This window comes from Hemitrygon akajei, chromosome 31 (assembly GCF_048418815.1).
Source record: "Hemitrygon akajei chromosome 31, sHemAka1.3, whole genome shotgun sequence".
NCBI lineage: Eukaryota > Metazoa > Chordata > Chondrichthyes > Myliobatiformes > Dasyatidae > Hemitrygon > Hemitrygon akajei.
In genome coordinates, this window is record NC_133154.1 from 7,540,772 (window position 1) to 7,560,052 (window position 19,281).

Here is a 19,281-nt window from a genome sequence, read left to right on the forward strand (position 1 = left end):
GGGGTTGTTAGCCCTGAGCTGAACCCCCGAACCTGGAGGACCGGTTATTTGTGTACGGATATCATAAATTCTATTGTATTTATTTGTTTTCCTGTAAATGCCTGCAAGGTAGTATGTGGTGACATAGACGAGCATTTATAAAGAAATTACTTCGAGCTTTATACCGTAAACCCCACTCCACAGGCACGGCCTCAAAGAGGCAAGGAGAATGTTTCACAAGACCCAACGTGAAGTCCATCTGTAGATAGTGGGTGCAATGGAAAATGCTAGAGCAAGTTATTTTTAAATATTCATGAGCAGAACGCAGGAAGTGATGGCAAGGCCGATGTTTAATTGCTCGGACCCAACCGTTCACGGGGGCAAATCGGAGAGTCGCGAGCCAGGCAGAGGGTGGCGGGGTGGAGATGAGTCTCTGCTGAAGGAGGTGGAAGGCGCCCCTTCCCTCCATGAGCCTGCAGGTCACCCTTGGGCGAGACCTAGCACCTGCTGAGTTTTGCCCGTTCCGCATCCCGAGCAGGGGCACGTGAAGCATGGGACCAGGTGGTGGATGGTCGTACGTATCTGATATGTCTATCCATGGCCTCCTCTACTGTCAAGATGAAGCCACACTCAGTTTGGAGGAACAACACCTTATATACCGGCTGGGGAGCCTCCAACCTGATGGCATGAACATTGACTTCTCTAACTTCCGTTAATGCCTCTCCTCCCCTTCTTACCCCATCCCTGACATATTTAGTTGTTTGTTTCTTTTCTCTCTCTCTCTGCCTATCACCCTGCCTGTTCTCCATCTCCCTCTCGTGCTCCCCCCTCCCGCTTTCTTTCTCCCGAGGCCTCCTGTCCCATGATCCTTTCCCTTCTCCAGCTCTGTATCACTTTTGCCAATCACCTTTCCAGCTCTTAGCTTCATCCCACACCCTCCGGTCTTCTCCTATCATTTCGCATTTCCCCCTCCCCCCACTACTTTCAAATCTCTTACTATCTTTCCTTTCAGTTAGTCCTGACGAAGGGTCTCGGCCCGAAACGTCGACAGTGCTTCTCCCTATAGATGCTGCCTGGCCTGCTGCGTTCCTCCAGCATTTTGTGCGTGTTGTGTACATATCACAAGTCCTGGTTACGCGACCACTGACGCCGGGTAGACAGTCTCTGAAGAGTATCGATAATGGCTGGGGTCACCCGTCTTGCAAAAAGTCTTAAGAATATATTAATAGATTATATCTTGAAGACTAGCACAGAATTCTGGTAATTTTATGTATTTCATTGTACTGTTTCCACAAAAAAAGAGAGACAAGATGCTGGAAATCCAGAGCAATATATGCAATGTGTTGGAGGAGCTCAGCAAGTTGGGCAGCACCTATGGGTGGGAATAAACAGTTGATATTTTGAGCCAAGATCCTCCTTCTGGACTGGAAAGGAAGGAAATGTTGTTTTAAAATGTCTGTTAATAGATCACAGGCAGTGATGATAAGGCCAAAGTTCAGTTACTCAATCCCAACTGCTCGTGAACAGAGTGGCTTTCTAGACAAACTTCTCTTAAATTCACTTTGACTCGGGACTCCTCCCCCCCTTTGTCACCTCGGCATTTCTGCCTCAGTCCCATTGCGTTCTGAGTCCCTTGGCTCCCTCCGCAAGGCGCTACGGTAGCGTAGCAATTGGCGTAGCTTTATTACAGCCCAGGGGGGCGTCGGAGTTTGGAGTTCGATTCTGACGTTGTCCGTAAGGAGTTTGTACGCCCGCCCTGGGGAATGTGTGGGTTTCCTCCGGGTGCTCTGGTTTCCTCCCACGGTCCAAAGACGTACCGGTTGGTAGATTAATTGGCCGTTATAAATTGTCCTGTGATTAGATTGAAATCTGGGGTTGCTGGGCGGGGTGGCTCGAAGGGGCAGAAGAGTCTTGTGCTGCGTAACCTACCCACTTCCAGCGTATGCTGCCGTGTTCTTTTGATCGACTGTAAATAAACAAAATCAGTACAGATAATGCAAACACGAGGAAATCTGCAGGTGCTGGAAATTCAAGCAACACACACAAAATGCTGGTGGAACGCAGCAGGCCAGGCAGCATCTATAGGGAGAAGCTCTGTCGATGTTTCGGGCCGAGACCCTTCGTCAGGACTAACTGAAAGGAAGGATAGTAAGAGATTTGAAAGTAGGAGGGGGAGGGGGAAAATGCAAAATGATAGGAGAAGACCGGAGGGGGTGGGGTGAAGCTACGAGCTGGAAAGGTGATTGGCAAAAGGGATACAGAGCTGGAGAAGGGAAAGGATCATGGGACGGGAGGCCTCAGGAGAAAGAAAGGGGGAGGGGGAAGCACTAGAGGGAGATGGAGAACAGGCAGAGTGATGGGCAGAGAGAGAAAGAAAAAAAGGAGGGTGGAAAAAACCTAAATATATTAGGGATGGGGTTAGAAGGGGAGGAGGGGCATTAGCGGAAGCTAGAGAAGTCAATGTTCATGCCATCAGGTTGGAGGCTACCCAGCTGGTATATAAGGTGTTGTTCCTCCAACCTGAGTGTGGCTTCATCTTGACAGTAGAGGAGGCCATGGATAGACATATCAGAATGGGAATGGGACGTGGAATTAAAATGTGTGGCCACTGGGAGATCCTGCTTTCTCTGGCGGACAGAGCGTAGCTGTTCAGCGAAACGGTCTCCCAGTCTGCGTCGGGTCTCACCAATATATAAAAGGTCACACCAGGAGCACTGGATGCAGTATACCACGCCAGCCAACTCACAGGTGAAGTGTTGCCTCACCTGGAAGGACTGTCTGGGGCCCTGAATGGTGGTGAGGGAGGAAGTGTAAGGGCAGGTGTAGCACTTGTTCTGCTTGCAAGGATAAGTGCCAGGAGGGAGATTGGTGGGAAGGGATGGGGAGGATGAACGGGCAAGGGAGTCGCGTAGGGAGCGATCCCTGCGGAAAGCAGAAGGGGGGGGGGAGGGAAAGATGTGCTTGGTAGTGGGATCCCGTTGGAGGTGGCGGAAGTTACGGAGAATTATACGTTGGACCCGGAGGCTGTTGGGGTGGTAGGTGAGGACAAGGGGGACCCTATCCCGAGTGGGGTGGTGGGTGGATGGGGTGAGGGCAAACGGGAGAGATGCATTTGAGAACAGAGTTGATGGTGGAAGAAGGGAAGCCCCTTAATGATAATGGACTGCCTTTGTACGAAGCTTTTGATGGTTGCATCCTCCAAATCTTCACTTTCAGTGTAGCGTTCAAGATGATTGTTGACCCTTCAAATTCTTCGTGGTTTCTAACTTGTTGAAGTAGTGAAGTCATTTCATTTTCACTCTTAGCTGTCTCCAGCATCTCCAAGCCTGTATGTTTGAAATTGCAGTGAGCAAAGCAGTTCTGAATTGTCTTGCTGTTTATTTCCACCAAATATCAGTGACAAAAATCACTTGTTTTTTGAACAGAAACACACGCTGCTGAAGCTATTTTAAAAACTGTTTGCCCTAAGCGCAGTGTAGGGTCTGCTGGCCACACAAGTGCACTGATGCTGCTTAGAAGCTGTTTGGCAACAGTCTCCTGTCCAAATTAAGAGACGTAGTGTCCCAAAAAAACAAAGTGATTCCTGGCTATTTTCTTGGATAGTTTTCATTCCTTACGAGTTAAGAGGCTGGCCCAGTTGGCTGGAATTGACTGCAGTGATTTTTCTTTTATATTTTTAATCTTTGGCTCCTCTTTTTCTAGCATTGGCCAAAGTGCAGAGAGAGCCCACTCCTCCACACAAATCTGAATTTGTGTCTTCTGAACTGAGCCAGAAGCATTTCATCACCACAACAATGACCATGTTCCCCTTGTCCTCACCTACCACCCCACCAGCCTCCGGATCCAGCACATTATCCTCCGCAACTTCCGCCACCTTCAACAGGACCCCACCACCAAGGACATCTTTCCCTCTCTACCCCTCTCTGCTTTTCGCAGGGATCGTTCCCTCCATGACTGCCTGGTCCACACGTCCCTCCCCACGGATCTCCCACCTGGTACTTATCCCTGCAAGCGTAAGTGCTACACCTGTCCCTACACCTCATCTCTTACCACCATTCAGGGCCCCAGACAGTCCTTCCAGGTGAGGCAACACTTCACCTGCGAGTCTGCTGGAGTTGTCTATTGCATCCGGTGCTCTCAGTGTGGCCTCCTCTACATCGGCGAGACCCGACACAGATTGGGGGACCGCTTCGTCGAGCACCTCCGCTCCGTCCGTCACAACAGACAGGATCTCCCGGTTGCCACCCACTTCAACTCTGCTTCACATTCCCATTCGGATATGTCCATACATGGCTTCTCCTACTGCCATGATGAGGCCAAACTTTGGTTGGAGGAGCAACATCTCATCTACTGTCTGGGTAGTCTCCAGCCCCTTGGTATGAACATCGAATTCTCCAACTTCTGGTAATTCCCTCCCTCTCCCTACCCCCATCCCACCTTCACTCTGTCTCCTCCTCTAGCTGCCTATCACCTCTCCTGCCTATCCCCTCCCTGCTTCCCCTCCCCCACCCCTTGATCTTTCTTTCGATTGGTTTTCCGCCCTGCCCCCTCCTTCAGTCCTGTCGAAGGGTCTCGACCCGAAACGTTGACTGCTTCTTTCAGCGGATGCTGCCGGACCTGCTGAGTTCATCCAGCTTTTTTGTACGTCAGCATTTGAAAGGATGCCTGCTAGGCCTCCCCAAGGTGGTTTGCAGGCAAAAACTTCTTGTTGAACTTCCCCATGGTGCTTTATAGGCAATGATGTTCTGTCGAAATGTGGTAGATGTGGTAATGTAGGAAGAGCGATGAGCAATTTATACAGGAGGATCCTGAAACCATCGATGACCAGATTTTCCTCATTGTGTTGTTCTGTGACCTACATAGATTGATCTTTGATTAGGTTAAAAAATTGACACACCATAATAGGCTAAAGGTCCTGGACTGTGCTTACTGTTCTATGGTAGAGCAATACATTATTGCACAGTTAACTGTTCAAGCTCCAGCACCCTTCCAAGGGATTCTTATATGGTGATAAACATCATGCAATTGGACTTGTGCTGATAAAAGTGAGCCAGTTCTGTGTCTCTGTCGTCTTGCCATCGGGCAGGAAGTGCAGGAGCCTCAGGTCCCACACCACCAGGTTCAGGAACAGTTATTACCCCTCAATTATCAGGCTCCCGAACCAGTGTGGATATCTTCACTCGCCTCAACTCTGAATTGATTCTACAACCTGTGGTCTCACTTTCAAGGACTCTACAACTCAAGTTCACTACACCTATTAGATTTATTTGTTTATTTGTTTGTTAGTCTCTCGCTCTCGCTCTCTTTTTCTTTTATTTCTTATATATATATTAAAAAAAAATTATGGTACAGGAGCAGAATTTGGCCATTTGGCCCATCAAATCTGCTCCACCATTTCATCACGGCTGATCCATTTTCCCTCTCAGACCCAATCTCCTGCCTTCTCCCTGTAATGCCCTGACTAATCAAGAATCCTTCAACCTCTGTCTTAAATAGAATAAGACTATAAGATATAGGAGCATAATTAGGCCATTTGTCCCATCAAGTCTACTCTAACAATAAAGTTTTTGTAAACTCAATTGTATTTCTTTATTTTCCTGTAAATGCCTGCAAAAAAAATTAATCTCAAGATAGTATAAGTGAAGACATATCTGTACTTTGATTATAAATTGCGTGTCTCAGTGCTCCCATTTTTTGCCACTGACTTTCAGGGGTCAATTGACCTGTCAGCTCACTTTTGGGATGTGGGAGGGAACCGGATCATCATTATGCGTTCACAGGGACAATGTGAAAGTTCCACACGGGTCCGTCTCGCTGGAGAGGTGATACAGCAGTTCACCCAGCTGTGCCACCACAGTGTTTAAGGGCACCTCACTGATGCCTGGGATGGGTAGGTCCATCGTCCCCCAGAACGTGCGGGTGCAATCCATCCGAGACGGCACCCTCACGTCAGCCGTCACCGTCTGGTTGGGTGCAGTGTCCTCTCAGGAAGTATAAAAGCTACAGGGAGCGGTCGGGTCAGCTGGAAAGGTCATTGGCTGCAGTCGGCCATCAGGGCAGGACTTGTGCAGGCAGGAAAAAATAATTCTGGACACTCCCCACACTACAAGCTGCATTTTCCAAAACAATAGTTTTGGAAAGTGCAATAGTGCTATAAAAACAAAAACTTCACGCCGTCTGGAATTTCTTTCTCCCCCCCCCCCCTTCACCCCCACAGTTAATCTGATCAACCATTCTAGAGTTGGCCCCCACCCCCCTCTCTCTATTACCTCAGTCACTGCAATGAAAACACTTTAAACCACTTCTTTACACAGCTGTTTACGTTGTAAATTCATGCTGGTATTGGTGTATATTTATTCACTATCCATACTTGAACCTGTAATTTTTTAAAATATAATTTGTTTTAGAATTGTTGAATTTTAATTTTGTTACATGTTGTGCTAACACATGGGTAGCGTGGCGGTTAGCGTGACGTTATTACAGCTCGGGGCGTTCAATTCTGACGTCACCCGCAAAGAGTTTGTGCGTTCTCCCTGTGGAATGCGTGTGTTTCCCACGGGTGCTCCGGTTTCCTCCCACAGTCCAAAGACGTGCTGGTTCGTCATTGTAAATTGTCCCGTCATTACACCGGGGTTAAATTTGGGTGGATGCTGGGCGGTGTGGCTGAAGGGGACAGAAGGACCTATTCCACACTGTATCCCAGTAAATAAACCCATCACATCAATTTCCTAGGTTTATGGTGAATAAGGTTGACCCTCGATCCTTTACAGCGGCTCCCCCTCACGTCGGCCACTCCTAGTGTGAAGGGTCCCAAGCAACAATGGCACTCTACGTCGGCGAGACCTGACGCAGATTGGGGGACCTCTTCGTCGAGCACCTCCGCTCTGTCCGCCGCAACAGACAGGAGGAATGTAAGGGGAAAGCACTATGGGTAGTAGAAGGAGGCAGAATCATGAGAGAGGTGATAGGCAGCTGGAAGAGGAGGCAGAGTGAAAGTGGGATGGTGGAAGGGAGAGGGAGGGAATTACCTCCCTCCCCGGTCCCGGTCCCAGGTCCCGGTCGCCACCCACTTCAACTCTGCTTCACATTCCCATTTGGATATGCCCATACATGGCCTCCTCTACTGCCATGAGGAGGCCAAACTCAGGTTGGAGGAACAACACCTGATATACCGTCTGGGTAGTCTCCAGCCCCTTGATATGAACATGGAATTCTCCAACTTCCGGTAATTCCCTCCCTCTCCCTTCCACCATCCCACTTTCACTCTGCCTCTTCTTCCAGCTGCCTATCTCCTCTCTCATGATTCTGCCTCCTTCTACTACCCATAGTGCTTTCCCCTTACATTCCTCCTTCACCTCTCCGGCCTATCCCCTCCCTGCTTCCCCTCCCCCACCCCTTGATCTTTGCTCTGATTGGTTTTTCACCTGGCACCTTCCACCCTCCCCCCCCCCCCCCCCACCTTCTTTGTGGGGCCCCTGCCCCCTCCTTCAGTCCTGATGAAGGGTCTCGGCCCGAAACGTTGACTGTTCGTTTCCACGGATGCTGCCCGACCTGCTGAGTTCCTCCAGCACGTTTGTACATGTTGACAATGGCACCCTACTGCTTCCTCCCGATCGCGTGTGCGCTCTCACCCCCCCCCCCCCCCAAAGAGTGTAACTCATTAGCTACCCTATCTCACACGAGCGCGTCCTACCGTTGATAGATTCCGGCCTGACGTGCCGGTTGCTGGGACGCGAGCGTTCCTGCCCCATGCGTCTAAAATTCCAGGCCTGGAGCGAGGGAGTCGCTCGGCTGCATGGATTATCGGCCTTGTAGGGGAAATGGCCAATTGATGAGAAGGCAAACCATCACCTTGGCAACTGTCCACAGCCAGGAAGTGAGTCGTCAGCAAGGCTGTAATTGGAAAATCTGAAGTAATGTTTAGGTTGACTTTGTGTTATTAATAGTAATTTTGTTAATGTTCATGCTGCGTTTTTAAACTGCCTTTTAAGTCCTGATCCTTGGTCTTAATTTGGATTTCTGTGCGCATTGAGCAAGAATGGATTTTATCCGAGAGCCTCAAGTTGGGTAAACCTGGGTGGGGGTGTGGGTGGGGGGGGGGGGCGGGGGGGAAGTCCCCCTCTAGGTTGATTGAGAATTCTGTGGTGAATTTTCTGAAAAACCGGAGCAGGATTTGGAGACGGGATCCTGCCCTGGACCCGTGCTGTGCAATCTGATCCTGCCTCTCGGTGTGAAAGAGTCCACAATCCAGCCCGGAAATCTGGGCCAGAGTTTGTGCTACTGGATGCAGGCAATATAACAAAAATCACAAAACAGCGGGTCTGATTTTATAAGGATGCAATGCGTCGTGGTCCCTGGTACGGAAAGGGTTCCTCAGTGCATGCTGGCAAGATATTCGCCCCACAGCCAGTGGGATTTATCTGCTGCAGTATCCTGATATTTTGTTGAGATCTTGCTATGCACTACAGTCTCTCTCTCTCTCCCCCCCCCCCCCCCCCGGGTATTCTTCTTTGACAATAAATATTGGAATTTCCTGAGTATGAAAAGTGCTGATGAGAACTTCATTTTTTTTTTGGATGTGGCCTTACTGGTCCAGCCAATACTCCCTAATTGCCCCTGAGGAGGTGATGGTGAGCAGTCTTCTTGAACTGCTGTTGTTGAGGATATTCCCACAGTGCCACTGGGGAGAGAAATAATCTAACTCGTTATGACTTGCACCTTATTGTCTACCTGCACTGTACCTTCTTTGCAGTTTTACTCTACTATTTTTTATGAAGGCCATAAGATATAGGAGCAGAATTAGGCCATTTGGCCCATCCAGACTGTTCTGACATTTTCCTCCTCAGACCCAGTCTTCTGCCTGAATCTACCACTCCCCCCCCCCCCCAATATCCCTTCTTGCCCTGACCCATCAAGAATCTATCAACCTCTTCCTTAAATATATGTAAAGACTAGGCCTCCACAGCTGCCTGTGGCCACCACTTTTTGGCTAAATAATTTCCTCCTCGCCTTCTTTACCCCTTTATTCTGAAGCTGTGTCATCTTATCTTAGACTGTCCCACCACAGGAACCATCATGTCCACTCTATTCACCATTCGATAGGTTTCAAAGAGGCCACCCCTCATTCTTCTGAATTCCAGTGAGTAGAGGCCCAGAGCCATCGTATGACAAAGCTCTCAATCCCAGAATCCTTTTGGTGAACTTCTCCAGAGTCAGCACATCCTTTCTTAAGATCTGGGGCCGAAAACAGCTCACGATGCTCCCAAGTTTTAAATTTGCGCAGTTTCTCTTATTTTGCACATTGGTCGTTTGTCAGTGTTGGTGTGTAGCTGTTATTGAATTTCTTTGTTCTACTGTGAATGCCTGCAAGAAAATGAATCTTGAGGTCGTGTACAGTGACGTACATGAGCCATGATAATGAATTTACTTTGAACTTTTGAACTTGATCTTCGAGTATTCCAATTCTGTGGATTTAGACCGTGTGTGTGTGTGTGTCTGTCTGTCTGTCTGTCTGTCTGTCTTGGATTTCCAGCATCTGCAGATTTTCTCTTGTTTGCTCATGAGAGAGGACAGAGAAGGCTGGTCAGATTGGTTCAAGCAGACAGCAGGGTGACTGCAACTCTAATAACCATGCATTACAACAGTGATGTACGGAAAAGCATCTCTGAACACACAACACATCAAACCTAAGCAACACACACAAAATGCTGGTGGAACACAGCAGGCCAGGCAGCATCTATAAGGAAGAAGCACTGTTGACGTTTCGGGCCGAGACCCTTCATCAGGACATCAAATCTGAAGTGGATGGGCTATAGCAGCAGAAGACCATGAACATACACTCATTGGCCACTTTATTAGGGACAGGAGGTGTCTAATAAAGTAACTGCTAAGTTCACATCTGTGATAATAAATTCTCTTTCTGATCCTTGACATAGTCCATTACTTCCTAAACTTTATTAGAGCTACCATTTCATTTGTCATTGGATATTGTGGCCAGCACTGCACATCCCTTGCTGTTGAGAAAGAATCTCGGCCGGAAACGTTGGCTACTAGATGCTGCCTGACCTGTTCAGTCCCTCTAGCGTTTTGTGTGTGTTCCTGCTCGACCCTTGTTGTGCCAGTCCATTGTACCACCCCCTCCCCCGAGCGTAGTTGATAATTTGGGATGTTTCAGAGGTCTATTAGGAGCCAGCTCCATTTAGGAGTCTGGAGTCGCCCTGAGGTCAGACCAGGTAAGGATGGTAGATTTTCCTTCCACTGAAGCAGATGAGTGTTTGCAATGGTTTAACGCTTACTGCCACAGAGGTAAGTATTTCATTGACCGGCTATGTCAAAAGCTGGGAAACGCGGGTGAGGTGGGCATTAGAATCCTCGGGGTGTGGGGGCAGGCAGTCAGGGAAAGTCGTGGGACTTGCTGTTTATTGTTGACACACGAGATTGCGGATGCTGGAAATCCAGAGCAACGCACACAGAGCAAACGCTGTAGGCGTTCGGTGGGTCAGGCAGCATCTACAGAGAGGAATAAACAGTCGAGGTTTCGGGCTGAGACCCTTCACCAGGACTGGAACGGAAGGGGAAGATGCCAGAATGGCAAGGTTGAAGGGGGGGGGGGGTGGGGGGGAGGAGTACAAGCTGGCAGCTGATTGGGGGGGGGGTGGTGAAGTGAGGAGCTGGGAGGTGATAGGTGGAAGAATGAAGGAAGTGGGTACTCCACCCCTTCTCTCCCCCCTTTCCTTTCCAGTCTCGATGAAGGGTCTCGGCTCCAAATATAGACTGTTTATGCCCTTCCAGACCTAAGTTCCTCCAGCATTTTGGGTGTGTTGTTTCTGTATTAATAGTTAGTATAATTATTCACTGTTTAATGGTGGACCTGTTCCTGTTTCAGTCTTACTTTGTATCTGACTATGACCCCACGATTGAGGACTCTTACACGAAGCAATGCGTCATCGACGATCGGGCTGCGCGACTGGACAGTAAGTACCACCAATATCCCCACTGCGAGTTGATCTTACCGTCTCAGAGTATCTTTAGTGATGCAGCTTGGCCCTTCGAGCCACGCCTCCCGACAACCCCGATTAACCCTAACCTAACCATGGGGACAGCTTGCGATGGTAGCGTGGTGGCTAGCACAACGCTTTACCGTGCTGGTGAACCAGGTTCAATTCCCGCCGCTGCCTGTACGGAGTTTGTATGTTCTGCCCGTGACTGTGTGGGTTTCCTCCAAGTGTTCTGGTTTCCTCCCACAGTCCAAAGACCTACTGGTGGGTAGATTAATTGGTTATTGTAAATTGTCCTGTGATTAGGCTAGGATTAAATAGGGCGATAGCTGAGTGGTAAGGCCCAGAAGGCCTTAATCCATGTTGTATCTCAATAAATAAATAAATCTATTAACAATTAAAACGACATGATTGTGTAGCAGTTAGCATAACACTATTCGCACCAACAACCTAGATTCAGTTCTATGACTGTCTGGAAAGAGTTTGTGCGTTCTCCCTGTGACTATGCGGGTTTCCTCTGGGTGCTCTGGTTTCCTCCCAAGTTCTAAAGGTGTAAGGGTGAGAAGATTGTTCGGTAACATGGGTGTAATTGGGCTCGTTGGGCTGGAAGGGCCAGTGGTTGTGCTGTATCTCTACATAACCAACATTTAGATGGATTTTGGACAGGAAAGGAGAAGGGGGATGCAGACTTGACATGGGCACATGGGATTGGCATCGTTGGACATCATCGTTGACATTGACAGTGACCATTTTGTTTCTCTGTACATTTGGAATATGACATCAGAATCTGGTTCAATAACACCAGCACGTCATGAAATTTGTTGTTTTGGAGCAGCAGTACTTTACAATACATAATTAAAAAAAACAAATTACGGTAGGTATATTCAGTACTATGTAAAAGTCTTAGGCACATATTTATAGCTAGGGTGCCTAAGACTTTTGCACAGTACTGTAGTAATTTTATGTATTGCACTGTTTACTGTTGCCACAAAAAACCCCCCAAGAATTTCATGACATGTGAGTGATGATAAACCTGATTCTGCTATGGGTCTCTATTGTGGACTGAGAGTGGGAAGGGGTCAGGGAGAGGGGAATCATGGTTGGGAAAAGGGAGAGTGAAGTACTGGAGAGGTATTCTGTAATGATCGGTAAACCAATTTATTGCCTGGTGTCTCAGGGCTGGTTGTGTCTGCACTTGTGCCAGGACCCCTTACCCCCCCCCCCCCCCCCGACTGACACTCCTCTGCCATCTGTCCCACACCTCTCTAGCGGTACTCCACCCTAGCCATTCCCGACATCCTTTGCTGCTGCTGGATTTACAGACTAGCTGTCCGTTCCACATCGAAATACAGTTCTGTTCAAGGTTTGACATGTTGTGTGTTCAGAGATGCTCTTCCGCACACCACTGTTGTTACAAGTGATTATATGAGTTACTGTCACCTTCCTGTCAGCTTGAACCTGTCTGGCCATTCTCCTCTGAAAATGAGGCATTTTTGCCCACAGATCTGCCCCTCACTGGAAGTTTTGTTTTTGTTTCTCACACCATCCTCTGTAAACTCTTAGAGTCAGTTGTATTTGAAAATCCTCGGAGATCAGCAGTTTCTCAAATACTCAAACCACCCCATCTGGCACCAACAATCATTCCATGGTTAAAGTCACTCAGATCACATTTTTTCCCCATACCTATGCTTGGTTTGAACAACAACTGAACCTCTTGACCATATCTGCATGCTTTAATGCATTGAGTTGCTGCCACATAATTGGCTGATTGCAAGGACCATTGTTGGTTGGGATTGGCCATGGCTACTGTGCGATCTGCAAGATGGTATGCAAGCCAGGGCAGTACGATATAGAGAGTAAGTTGTTCCCCATGCAGCAGGCTCCCCCTTTCTGCACAGCTGATGAGTCCGAAAGAACAGCAGAGACTGATATAGTTCGGCACCAGTAGAGTCTCGGGAGTTGCCCGTCAGCATTGAACTCAACGTAGGACTGCCTTAGGGACTCCAGCTCTGGATTTTTCCTCAAGGTTTACTCCTGAATCCTTCCCCATGAGTGGTTTATTGATCCCAAAGGAAGTTAGAGTCCACAGTAGCGTTACAGGTGTACAGATACACAAATAATAGAAGAGAAGCAAGAAAGAATAACAAGATATAGTGGAGGTTGAGATCAGATTTTTCCTTCTCGATGAGCAGCCAGCCACATCTGACAAGCCCCATCTGCCCGAAGCGACTTGTTTTGAGGCACCAGTAACCCACTTTTGCCCCTTCTCCTGTCAGTAGAAACGGTTCCACGGGGCTTAGTAGCTAAAGCCACGTGTGAAGGCCAGGAGCTGGACTTGGTTGTCCAAGGCTATTTGAGACGCATACCATTGGGAGCATTTAATAGGTAATGGGAGCTTACCCCCACTATAACAGCCTGGACTGGCTGATTAAATACTACGTGAATGTGCATGTGTACCTGATAGAGTAGCCACTGAGTGTCGTGTACAAGTTACAGAAAGCGTAGTACAAGTATGAAATAAGGTTCAAGGGTGATGGCAAGTTAGTTTAAGGTCAAGCATAGATCTTCATTGTTTAAGCGGTTCATTCAGTTTTCTTATAACAGCAGGGTAGTGTATGTGTGTTTTAAGGTTAATAGCTACCTCCTTGATGGGATGGGATTTGAAAAGAGAATATCCGGGTGGGTGGGGTCTTTCATCATGTTTGGGGGGGGGGGGGGGCGGTACGGTAGCAGTTAATGCAATCGCTTTACAGCGCCAGCAGTCACCGGTCTGGGTTCGATTCCCGCTGCTGTCTGTCATGGATTTCTGCATTCTCCCCACAACCACTTGAGTTTTCCTCCCACGTTCCAAAGACGCAGGGGTTAGGGTCGGTGAGTTGTGGGCATATGATGTAGCATGGCGACGCTTACAGGCTGCGCTCAGCACAATCCTTGCCGATTTGAATTTTACGCAAATGATGCATTTCACTGTATATTTTCATATACATGTGACAAGTAAATCTGATCTCTCTATCTCTGTTCATTGACTGGTTTCCCAAGACAGCTAGAAGTGTAGACAGAGGTTGGTTTTCATGATGGATTGAGCTTTGTCCACAGCTTTCTGCAATTTCTCGCCATTTCAGGCAGAACAATTACATAACCAGATGTAATGTATCCCAACAGCATGTTTTCTAAAACGTTCACAGTAAAGTTTATTATCAGATTATATTCATGTTACCTTCTGCCTGATGGAAGCAGTGGGAAGAGAGCATGGTCTGGGTGGTGAGGGTCTTTCCTACGATAGCATTTCTTGTAAATGTGGTCAATGGTTGGGAGCATCTTTAAAAATTGAGAGCCATTGAGGATGTGCCAAATTTGCTTGGCCTACTGAGGGAATAAATGCATTGATCTGGTACAACCACAGATGATATGGTCAAGAATATTCTACATGGTTGGACCAGAGCAAGGTGATTTCATTCTTCGGAGCTTGAAGCAATGTCCACCTCAGCAACGTTGATGCATCCAGGGATGTGCGATCTGACCCCACTTCCTAAAGTCAATGACCATCTCTTTTGCCGACGCTGGGGGAGTGGTTGTTGGAACAACAGCACGTCACGAGGAGTTCTTGCTTCTTCCTGGCCTCCATCTTTATTTGCGGCCCAGCCCACTGCAATGGTGTCGTCTGCGAACCTGTAGCTGAAGTTGGAGTAGAATCTGGCCGCACGGTCATGAGTACACAGTAAGGAGCTGAGGACACTGTCTTGTGGGGCACCAGCATTGAAGATGATTGTGTCAGAGGTGCTGCTGATTTCCATGCTGAGTTAGACCATCGGAGGAGAATACAATCGATCCATCAAGTCTGCTCTGCCATTTGATCATGGCTGATTTATTATCCCTCTCAACCCCATTCTCCTGCCTACTCCCCATGACCTTTGATGCCCTTACTAATCAAAAACTTTCTACCTCCAGTTTAAATATGTCCAATGTCTTTGTCTCCACAGTTGTCTGTGGCAATGAATTTCACAGATTCATCACCCTCTGGCTAAAGAATTCCTCTTCCTCAGGTCATTAGGCACTTGACTCGAGAGGCGCAATTTGACCCAGTCGCACCAGAATGAATCAGTTTATCAGCAATGACACGCTCTATATCATGAAGTTCACAGTTTTGCAGTAGCAGTACAGTACAATACATAAAAAAAACTATAAGTTATAAAAAATTAAAATAAGCAGTTAGCAAAGTCAGTATAGTCTTCTAAGAAGTTCAGGATTGTTTAATGTCATTTCCATTAGACAAGTGTAAAGGAGACGAAGTAATTGTTGTACTGATCTAAAACAGCATTAAAAAACATAAGATAAAGAACACAATAATTAAAAGACAAGGAGGGAGACACAGACACTACATAAGATAGTTGGATACCTTGATTGTATGTCTATAAAGTGAAACTAGGCACAGAGTGTCTGTACATAAGGTGACTGATAGGAAATGATAAAAGTTGTGGTGGAGTTGGTGGGTGGAGGTGTTGGTCAGCCTTGCTGCTTGGGGAAAGGAATTGTTTTTGAGTGTGGTGGTTATGGTGTGGATGCTACATAGCCTCTCTGATGGGAGTGGGATGAGCAGTCCATGAGAGGGAGGTCAGAAGAGGATTTGTGGTGGGAATTCCTGAGGACAGGGCAGCACGGTAGCGGTTAGCATCGCGCCTTACAGTGAGAGCGGTAAGGTCGTGGCCCGATTCCTGCTGCTGCCTGTAAGGAGTTTGCACGTTCTCCCCTTGACCATGTGGGTTTCCTCCGGGTGCTCTGGTTTCCTCCCACATTCCATGTACGATTAGGGTCGGTGAATTGTGGCCACGCTGTGTTGTGTGCCAACACTTGTGGGCTGCCCAGCACGAACCTCGCTGATTTGATTTGACGCAAATGATGGATCTCCCCATGTTTCAATGTACACGTGACATATAAAGCTAATCTTTAATGCAGAGTGCTGGTATTTGAAGGGACGACAGTAGGTGATGCATGGTGTGTTAGTTTTGAGGGATCTCAGTAGGTACAAGATCTCCCTGTGTTCTGGACACCCTGCACAAACAAACAAGAGTTTGACTGACCAGAAGGGTGGATGGAGGTGGATTCTCCAGTTGCTGGCCTGAGGACATCTTCTGAAGATGGGTCATTTCCATCTCTATCTTGCGAGTCTTTTGGGTTAGGGGAATGGAACCCTGCAGACTTGCTGGCGGGAGGTTGTAGAGAGAGAGGTGAAGCTATGGAGCAACTTAAACCCTTTCAAACCAATACATAGAACTGAGATAGTTATGAAACGTCACCTTTACTGGGGCTGTTCGGCACTCAGCTAATCTGCAAATGTGGTCCAAATGATATAAAATGGTAATCTTGTCTCTGAGGGTAGGTAGTCCACTAATTTTTAAGGGAGCTCGTTCCCTTGTAGTTCACAGACACACACCATAAGGAGTGTAGCAGTGTGATGTTATTACAGCTCGGGGTGCGAAAGTTTGTTGCTCAATCCTCACGCCCTCTGTAGGGAATTTGTACATCCTCCCTGTGGAATGCGTGGGTTTTCTTTGGTCACTCTGGTTTCCTCTCATAGACCTACTGGTTAGTAGGTTAATTGATCATTGTAAAATTGTCCCGTGGTTAAGTTAGGGTGAAGTTGGGGGTCGCCTGGCGACTTGAGCTGGCTGGTGGTGTAGTGGTATCAACACCAGACTTTGAGGCGAATGGTCCCAGGTTCAAAACTGTGCTGGGCTGAGTGTCGAGCTGGCTGCTCTGCCTCGTTCTTTTTTTTAAAAAAACACACAACAGCAAACAATGCTGCCCAATGCGGCACAAGGTGTGGAAAAGCACAATAACGGGTGATGCGGCTCAAAGGGCAGCGAGGGCTTGTTCCAAGCTGCCTCTCTAAAATAAATTTCAGGGCACACTGGGTTAATCGCTGTTTCTGATGCTGCCTCGAGCAATGTTGGGGGAGATGAAGTGAGTGTGTGGGTGTGTACGTGTGTGCAGTATTTGTATTCAGATGGAGTGCGTCCAACTGTAAATCGGGCTCTAATTTATAGAAGAGAGGAAAGCTCTGAAGTTGTGTGAGGACCCGCCTGCGAATGATTAAGTGAAGCACGGGCAGCCTGTGGTCCTGATTCGTGTTCTAACATGGAACGCGCTGCCTGCGTGGGTGAGCTGTGGTGAATGACCTCATGGCTCAGGCTCCTGAGTGTTCTTGGGCCGTTGAGGCCAGGCCGCCCGGGTTGGAGTTGCCAGTTACTGCAGAGGGCGAAAGTGTTTTGGGGGAACCATTGTGATTTTTAGTAGAGAGAAGCAGACAGGGTTTGGTGGGGATTCGAAACCGCTTAATTTAAAAAGTTGAGGAAACTTAGGGTGGAGGAGGGAGGTGTGTGTGTGTGTGAGTGTGAGAGAGAATATTGTGTCTCTGCAGTTCTGTGTCCAAGCGTGTCATTGAGGGGGTATTGATGTGCATTTTGTTCTGTGTCCGTGTGTGAGTCTGTGTACAAAGGGTGGTATAAGTGCATGTCTGTTTATGAGGGGGTGCGTGTGTAATAGGAGTAGGTGTGCGTGTGTATAGGGGTGTTGTGTATGGTAGTGAGCTCAGTCAGATCTTGAAGCCCCTCTGAGTGAGTAATAGTCTATTACTCATCAAGAAAGATTCTGTTTTTCCTGCTCCCTCCTTGCGCGGTGCATATCTTCACCATGAAGGAATTTTAATTCTGTCAGCGTGGGGTAACTTCCCTGGCTGTAGCCATGGAAACCACATCTGAAACTTGTCTGTGCTAGCAAAAGTTACTGTAATGTGCTGCAGACCGATTTATTTTTTTTCCCTCTCTATTAGAAAACCACGGAATGGTTTATCCTTGCAGTTCTGTGGGGCGCTCGCGTTCCCCTCGAGATGTCCCTCGGCTCTTCGCGCTCAGTGACGCTGCGTTGAGCTGTGGCCGCCAGCCAAGAGGCGGTTTTAGCCCGTTACGGTCTCACAGGCGATAGCAATGGTTATCGCTGCGCTAAGTAGCAGCGTTGAGTGAGGGCCGTTGCTGGCTGGTGCGTCACTGGCTTGTGCATTCCCCACGCGGGTCTCCCCTCACATCTCAACGGCGCGAGGATTGTCAGCGCGTTAACTCTGGCGCTGCTGGGAATCTGGGAAGGATGTGGAAGCGCAGCAGTTATTGCAACTGTTAGTGATTGGAAGACGAGTTCCCACCGATGTTTGTAATACACAGGCACATATTTATAGCTGGGGAGCCTAAGACTTTTGCACAGTAGTGATTTTATGTACTGTTGCCACAAAAACAATCCAAGTTTCATGACCTATGTGAGTGATAATAACCTGGGTCTCCACCGTGGACTGAGAGTGGGAAGGGGGCAGGGAGAGGGGAATCAGTCGTCTAGAAGTACGGCACAGAAAGACCGTTTGGCCCATCTAGTCCATGCCGAACCATTTAAGCAGCCTACTCCCATTGATCTGCACTGGGACCACAGCCCTACCATCCATGTACCAAACCAAAGTTCTTTTGCGTGTTGAAATCAAGCTCGCATGCACCACCTGCACTGGCAGCTCGTTCCACACGCTCACCACCCAGTGACTGAAGAAGTTTCTCCTTATGTTCACCTTTCACTCTTGACCCATGACCTCTAGTTGTAGTCCCACCCAACCTCAGTGGATAAAGCCTGCTTGTATTTACCCTATCTATACCCCTCAATTTTTTTTTTATACTTCTATCAGATCTCCCTCTACATTCTGAGGAATACAGTCCTAACCTATTCAATCTTTCCTTGTAACTCGGGTCCTCTAGACCCAGCAACATCCTTGTAAATTTTCTCTGTACTCTTTCAAGCTTGTTTACATCTTTCGCATAGGTAGGTGACCAAATCTGCACACAATACTCCAAATTGGGCCTCTCCAATGTCCTATACAGCTTCTAAAATACGTCCCCAACCCCTTTACTCAATACCTTGATTAATGAAGGCTGATGTGTCAAAAGCTTTCTTTACAATCCTATTTACCCGTGATGCCACTTGCAATGAATTATGGAACTGTAGTCCCAGATCCCTTTGTTCTACCACACTCCTCAGTGCCCGACTGTTCACTCTGTAAGACCGACCCTGGTTGGTCCCACCGAAGTACAACACCTCACACTTGTCTGCATTAAATTCCATCTGCCATTTCTTTTTTAAGCCCATTTTTCCAGCTGATCTAATTCCCTCTGCAAGTCGAGATGTCGACTACACCCCCAATCTTGGTGTCATCCTCAAGTTTGCTGATCCAGTTAACCACATTATCATCCAGATCATTGATGTAGCTGACAAATAA

At 47.9% G+C, this 19,281-nt stretch overlaps 1 protein-coding gene across 1 annotated transcript in view; it reads left to right on the forward strand.

The window, feature by feature from the left end:
• Positions 1 to 19,281, forward strand: part of LOC140719058 (ras-related protein R-Ras2-like) — a 66,271-nt gene that overhangs the window by 30,300 nt on the left and 16,690 nt on the right. The window contains exon 2 of the mRNA XM_073033433.1: positions 10,865 to 10,952. Within this exon, the coding sequence (XP_072889534.1) occupies positions 10,865 to 10,952 (88 nt within the window). The remainder of the gene's footprint in view (positions 1 to 10,864; positions 10,953 to 19,281) is intronic.